We start from the raw sequence: 6,703 nt of genomic DNA on the forward strand, positions 1-6,703 counted from the left end.
AATGTAAATGTCTGATATACAGGATGGTCTTAGGCGACCCCTGTGAAAGGGTCTTTTGACCGCCAAAGGGGTCGCGACCCACAGGTTGAGAACCGCTGGATGCCTTCCCTCTCTATCCTCTACCCATGGCCTCACCTGGTACGGTCGATGCTATCTGCTCTCTATTGCCCATGCCTGAGGAGGCTCCGCCCTTTACCCCTCCTTCCACAGTCTCCCCGCCGCCCCGGTGGTGCTCTGAAAATCTCGCGAGATCCTACCCGCTTCCCATAACTCCGTGCGCTCGCCCCTCCCGTTCTCTTTCCGCCATCGGTCCGTGCGGGTGAGTACCTCTGCCTGGGCAATCCAGCGTCATCCGTCGCCTATCGGCGCCATCCTGCAGTCTGAGACTCGACTTCTGTGACCTGCGAGGATGCTGGGCCGTATCTGGGCCGGGGATACGGGCCTCGAGGAGCCTGGGCAGGCGTAGGGGAGAGTCGTGCTCGGTGCCCCACGCTCAGTACCCGGGAGCTGCCTTACCGGGCCCAGGCCGCAGCGCGGGCGGGCACCGGAGAGGCGGGAGCCCCGCGCGGTCAGCGGCGCCGGGGTCTCCCCGAAGTGGCTGAGGCGGCGGGAAGCGTTGGGCACGGGGACTGTCGTGGGCCGCGCATTGCTGCGGTCGCGCTGGGCGCCAGCGAGGCTGGGGACTCGGCAGGAAGTACTGCTGGGGAGGCGGGCAGTTCGCTGGGAACTAACCTGGAGCTTCGGTGCCCGAGGGCTTCCCCTCCATCACTCGGTTGAGCTTTAGGAAGCAGGTTGGATCCCTGCCAACCTGCTTGGCGCTTGAAGCTTGATTGGGATTCCGTCCTCACTTTGCAGAAGTTGATCAGAGTGTCTTGCAGTTTGTGCCCGTGCGGAGAGAGTCCGCTCTGGTGCACTGTTCGCCACGTGAGACACTTGCTGTTGGACACAATGTTCTGTGGCGCAGAGACCGACGTTTTCTCTTTAACAGACACGGGCGTTGGGTGGAAAGTAGTATCTTTTTGCTAATTAGGACAAGACTACATTGGGTTAGTGCACCAATGGACAGTGTTAGTACAGGGGCTGCTGGGTTTCAGAAGTCAGGAGAACGTTGTCGGTGACTGTTGTCGGTGACTGCCGGCTCCCGTGCGGAATAGCAGACGGACCGTGCCTGACATTTTCGTGCAGGTAGCCGACATTCCGCTGGGGATCCTGGGGAACAGTCCTGCTGAGAAATAGGAAAACTTGGGTCATGATAGAGGCAGAAAAAGGGATGTGAAGGGACTGGGTGCCTGTTGACGTTAGCAGTGACGGTAAACTCTTGTTTTGTCTTCCTTGAACAGCCATCATGGTGCGCATGAATGTCCTGGCTGATGCTCTGAAGAGTATCAACAATGCCGAAAAGAGAGGCAAGCGCCAGGTTCTCATCCGGCCGTGCTCCAAAGTCATCGTCCGGTTTCTGACCGTGATGATGAAGCATGGTAGGTTGCTGTGTTCTGTGTGCCTGGGGGCCGCTGGCGATGGACCTGGGCTGTGCCTGGAACAGCCTGGAGAGATGATGCAGTTGAGGAAGCACTGAGGATGTTAGGACTGTTTGTAGGAGAGGTGAAGTTTGTGGCTTGCTCTGCTAGGTGTTTGGGGGTTAAAATGGCCCTTCACCTGCGATGAGGCATCGAAGGGGCTCCTGAGCTCATCCAAGAGCTCCTTGGGATGGAAAGCGTGGTTGCATGGCTTGCGCACAGGGCTGCCTTTGGAAGTGGGAAGGTCTGAAGGGGCAAGGGCACATAATCCGCTTGGAAGAATTGCAGGCTGGGTTTTGGGTGCTGTCCCCTGAATTTTCAATATTACTTATGCTGTAAAGATTAGTTGTGGTACAGAGCCCCTCTCTTTCCCTAAACTTCTTAGAGAAACGATAACTGAGATGAGGGAAAAGAATCTAGGAGGCAGACAGCAGGAATACTAGGAGAGTAAATACTTAGGTCTCCCAAATTGATAGCTGCCATTTAATACAGTTGGTTATGTTCTGTAGGTTACATTGGCGAATTTGAAATTATTGATGACCACAGAGCTGGGAAAATTGTTGTGAACCTCACAGGCAGGTTGAACAAGGTAAGAATTTAGTATTTTCCACCTTTAAGAATTATCTAACATGATGTTGATGTCTTGTAATTGCCCTTGTAAAGCTGAACAGTGGTGGTGTGCTTGTTTTACCTAGTTAGGTGAAGACTTTAGGAATTGATTAAAATCATTAAATTTTATATCACATTTTACTTGCATTTGTTCTCCAGGATTGCAGTTGCTGTAGAATTGTTGACCTAGGGATTGTGGAGTGTGGGCTGTCTAAAGGGAGATATGGGAGGGTTGGGGTGAACCTGGTGGTACTGGTAGTTGAATGTTACTGTAGTGCCTGCCTCACTGGCTTGAACTTGGGTGGCCAAGGGCACTAATGCTCTCAGTGTATAAACTTTAGTGCCTTCCTCTCATGGTGATTGTGTTGGGTTTTTAGACAGAATGGGGTTCTCTATCATTATTACTACTTCTCTATTTGCTGTGTGTGTCTCTGAGGTCTGTGTTCCCTTTCAGTTTGAGTTGTCAGCATAACCTAGTAGATCTATTTGATTTATTTGGCTTTGTGGTTTAACTGATTGCAGGTATTTTGGGAGCAGTTGTCTGTAAGCTAGTCAGGGTCCCTGAGCTGCTACCCTGTTTTCTGTTCATGTTTGTAGCTTTCAGATTTGCAGGGAGTCTGAACTCCTGTAGTCCAACATACATAGGGGCGGGGGCTCAGAAATTGAATCCTGGTTAGAGGCAGAGGTCAGGTTGATTGGTAAGGTTATTTCCTTATCCAGATTCTTTTACAAAGTTGCTCCCTGTAGAATGAACTTGCTTCATGTGTGGGTAGACACTTGGTGTTGGATGAAAACTTCTGGATATGAGGCCTTCATGAGAGATTTGGAAAGTTGTCTAGAGTAACTAAGTATGCTGTTTTATTCTAATTGTAATCATTAGACCACAGCCCCAAAGTAAGATTTAGATTCACTCTGTTCTTGAAGTAGAAGGTATGTCAGTGTTTTTCCTATTTTTTAGGAGTTAGGAAGCTGGGATCTGAGCTCTGTTAAGGTCTCTCGGTTACTTAGTAACCAGCCGGAGACAGTTTTATAGCATATCTTCAAACTGTCCTCAGAAGATTACGTTTCTATAAAATTAAAACATTTCTCTTTACATTGGAGAAATGCTGCGTACCAAATTCTTCTTGAACATTTCGCGGTGCATAATAGTTTGAGAAGTAAGTTTGAACAGAGCATTTCCCTAATGGAACTCATTTGTGGCATTCTTGTTCTGTGGTGTACTAGTTTCACAAATTCTGGCTAAAAGATAGGCTCTGCCACTTTGCTGTCTGACTGGGCAAAACCAGTATGAGTTTCTCAGGATTCATCTGTTAGGGAAGGGTGTGCTGGCAGTTTAATTCCACTAGTTGAAGGAGAGCAACTTTTCTGCTGGAATAAAAAACCTGGGTGGTGTGGAGTGGAGGCTCAGAAAGGTCTTAAGCTATAGGTTGCTTGGAGAACTGATTTTCTCTCTCACTGTATTTTTTTCAGTCCAGTGTGGGATCGCCCTTGGCAATCAGTGGCATCATAGCTGGTAGGATATGAAAGGAGTACTTGAGCAGGTTTCCTGAGAGGCCTGTTTTCTGTTTCTGTAGATTCAAATCTCTACCCGGGGAAGTGTAATTCCTCCAAAACTTGAATGCGCTCTAACCTCATAATCTCCTTTCGTTTTACTGTTAAGTATCTTAGAATTTTTTAATGGTTGTCTTGTGTGGGTGTGCACACAACTGTCTACCTGTTTTCTTAGTCCTCTGGAGTTTACACTTGGATGATACTAATCCTTTGATGATACTAATTCTCACATTGTTTCTTGTGTGTGAAATATTGAGGGTGTGCCTGCATTGATATTGTTAGGTGTTCTGGTGATTTATAGAGCACGGGGTCATATTGGGCTCTTATTAAAGACATTTTTTTTCCAGCTTCCATTTTCTCTTTTTTTTTTAAAATATATTTTTATTGATTTCAGAGAGGAAGGGAGAGGGAGAGAGAGATAGAAGCATCAATGATGAGAGAGAATCATTGATTGGCTGCCTCCTGCATGTCCCTCACTAGGGATCAAGCCCGCAACCTGGGCATATGCCCTGACCTGGAATCGAACCGGTGACCTCTTGGTTCCTAGGTCGACGCTCTACTGCTGAGCTACACCCAGCTGGGCATCCAGTTTCCATTTTCTAAACCCAGCTGGACGGGCAAACTCATGTAGCTTGTTAGTGGAGGTTTGAACATACGTTGTGTTTTAGGATTTGCGTGTTATTGCATAAAATCCTGTGCTTTGGCTCTTGGAGAGCTCGTACTGGTAGGACAGTTGGCTGTGTCTCAGTAGCAAACATGGGAGAGCATTAAGAACTGCTCTTTCTGATTCCCGTCCGTTTTGTCAGATTAGTTTGGGAAAGTTTGCCTGGGGTTGTAGGATAGTGTGCCTCAGAGATGTTTCGTGGTGCTTCATTGGTGAGGAGCAGTGAGTGTTCTTAGATTTTAGGATAGTGCCTGTGGAGTTTATTTCTTAGGAATTCTAATGTTTTGCATGTTTAGTATATAGATGAAGGTTTTGAGACCCTACACATTCATGCCTTACTATGAAAAAAAAAGTTTTGACTTTATTTTGTCTAAGAATTTGTTCTGTGACGGCCTTCCAGCCCATGGGGATGGTGCACAATGGTGACCTAACACTGCCATGTGTGTTGCCGTGTGTTCTTTTATTGACTTTCTCAATACTTTGTTTTTTCTTCCTGGGCTGGCATAGTCATAATTCTGTATATTTTTCAAGTGGCATTTATATCAAATATTGTACAGAATAGTTATCCATTAAATTTTGAGTTGATTGGTTTACATGACTGTTAAGCAATTATAAATACTGTTTTGTGTTACTATTTTTTTATTATTGATGAAGTATGAACAGTGTTTTATGTTATGTTTTTACAGTGTGGAGTAATCAGCCCCAGATTTGATGTGCAACTAAAAGATCTAGAAAAATGGCAGAACAACTTGCTTCCGTCCCGCCAATTTGGGTGAGTCGATTTTCCTCAGTTAAAATGAAGACTTAAGGATTGCTGTGATGAAGTTCGATGAGCTGAGTTTTTGTTGTTGTTGCAGCAGTAGAAATTGTCTACGTTCCCAACCAGCTTGACTCAAGGACTTGGCTCATGTGTAGCTGCATTACACGTGTTAGGGCTAGGATTCAGATTCTGAGAGGCATGTGAGAGCTGAGGCTGAGAGACTGCAGATTTGTGTCCCCATTAGTGTCTGCTCTTTTTGTTTATGTTTGATGTGATCCCCTCCTAAGGCCAAATTACTAAGTGGCAGAAACAAGTCCATCAAGTTTATAGCAATACTTTGATGCTTAAACTCCATGTCGCCTTTCCTGAGAGCAGAAAGTGACATTTTGAAAATAAGGAATGCAGTCTTTGCTTTCAATTAATCTTAATAGCATTGTTTCTCAGTGTTAGCTCAGGGCAGAGCTGTGTGGCTGAGGTCTCTGGATCAAAGTCTTTTATTCCTTTCTCTCTGAAATCAATATTTTTATTGATTTCAGAGAGAAAGGAAGAGGAGGGGGGAGAGAGAGAGAGAGAGAGAGAGAGCGAGCTAGAAACATCAGTGATGAGAGAGAATCATTGATCGGCTGCCTCCTGCACGCCCCACACTGAGGATCAAACCTACAACCTGGGCATGTGCCCTGACTGAGAAACAACCATGACCTCCTGGTTCATAGATCAATGTTCAACCACTGAGCCATGCCGGCCGGGCTGGATCTGAGTCTTTTGTTTCCTGTGCATGGCCAGCTTGTGGAGCCAGTGTTAGTTTCTGTGTCTTACAGGAAGATGACTTAAGCACTGATGAATGTTGGTGCCTTTCTGTACCAGAAATTGGCTTTATGTTGAACTATTTAGGAAAAACTCACCAGCATTTTTTTTTAACTCTCCATAGTTTCATTGTACTGACAACTTCAGCGGGCATCATGGACCATGAAGAAGCAAGACGAAAACACACAGGAGGGAAAATCCTGGGATTCTTTTTCTAGGGATGTGATACATATGTGGAAATAAAATGCCTCAAAGGACTCTGGTGCTTCACTCAGTCGTTTTGAACGTGACAGCAGAGTGGCAGGAGCTCCTGCGGCGGTCGCAGCCTTTGTTTTGTTTGGTGAATGCCGTTTCCCTGAAGTGACCAAGAAAGTTATGATAACTCACCCATCACGCTCATGCTCAGCAGAGCATGGCGTCTGGCCCTGGATGGTTGCATCTGGGTTGGGGTCCAGGCGGTGAAGCTGTCTCCCTTCCTGGAGTCTTATGTCAACCCTGGAAGGAGTGGTGCCTTTCCTGTTTTTACCTTGACAATAGTGCTCATTTCAGGCCCTGTTGTTAACTGTCCTGGTTAACTATACATGGTTAACTATGACAGCTAGAGCCCACAGCTCACTAAGACCCATCTCAAAGTAAATTTGGATGGCATGTCAGTAGCATTTTTGCAGTGTGTTTGTAAAATGGCATTTTAAAAACTAGTTTTACTGTAAACCTGTCACAACTGTATTCCTGGAGTTGAGTAAATGAGTTTGCTGGACCACTTTACCTGGGAAATGCTTATAGAGAGGGCAGGCTGGC

The 6,703-nt window shown here is 46.4% G+C and overlaps 1 protein-coding gene across 2 annotated transcripts; it reads left to right on the forward strand.

Annotated features, from left to right (window-relative positions):
* Positions 1 to 204: 204 nt before the first annotated feature.
* On the forward strand, positions 205 to 6,163 carry RPS15A (ribosomal protein S15a). Of its 2 annotated transcripts, none has more exons than XM_036308890.1 (5): positions 205 to 319; positions 1,341 to 1,478; positions 2,027 to 2,106; positions 5,028 to 5,113; positions 6,030 to 6,163. In XM_036308890.1, the coding sequence occupies exons 2-5, from the start codon at positions 1,346 to 1,348 to the stop codon at positions 6,121 to 6,123; spliced, it is 393 nt and encodes a 130-aa protein (XP_036164783.1). In that variant the 5' UTR covers positions 205 to 319; positions 1,341 to 1,345; the 3' UTR covers positions 6,124 to 6,163. The 2 variants fall into 2 exon arrangements, with proteins under 2 accessions (XP_036164783.1, XP_036164784.1); XM_036308891.1 differs by lacking the exon at positions 205 to 319 and adding an exon at positions 336 to 1,185.
* Positions 6,164 to 6,703: the final 540 nt, after the last annotated feature.

The sequence above is a fragment of the Myotis myotis genome, unplaced genomic scaffold, assembly GCF_014108235.1.
Source record: "Myotis myotis isolate mMyoMyo1 unplaced genomic scaffold, mMyoMyo1.p scaffold_m19_p_5, whole genome shotgun sequence".
Taxonomy (NCBI): domain Eukaryota; kingdom Metazoa; phylum Chordata; class Mammalia; order Chiroptera; family Vespertilionidae; genus Myotis; species Myotis myotis.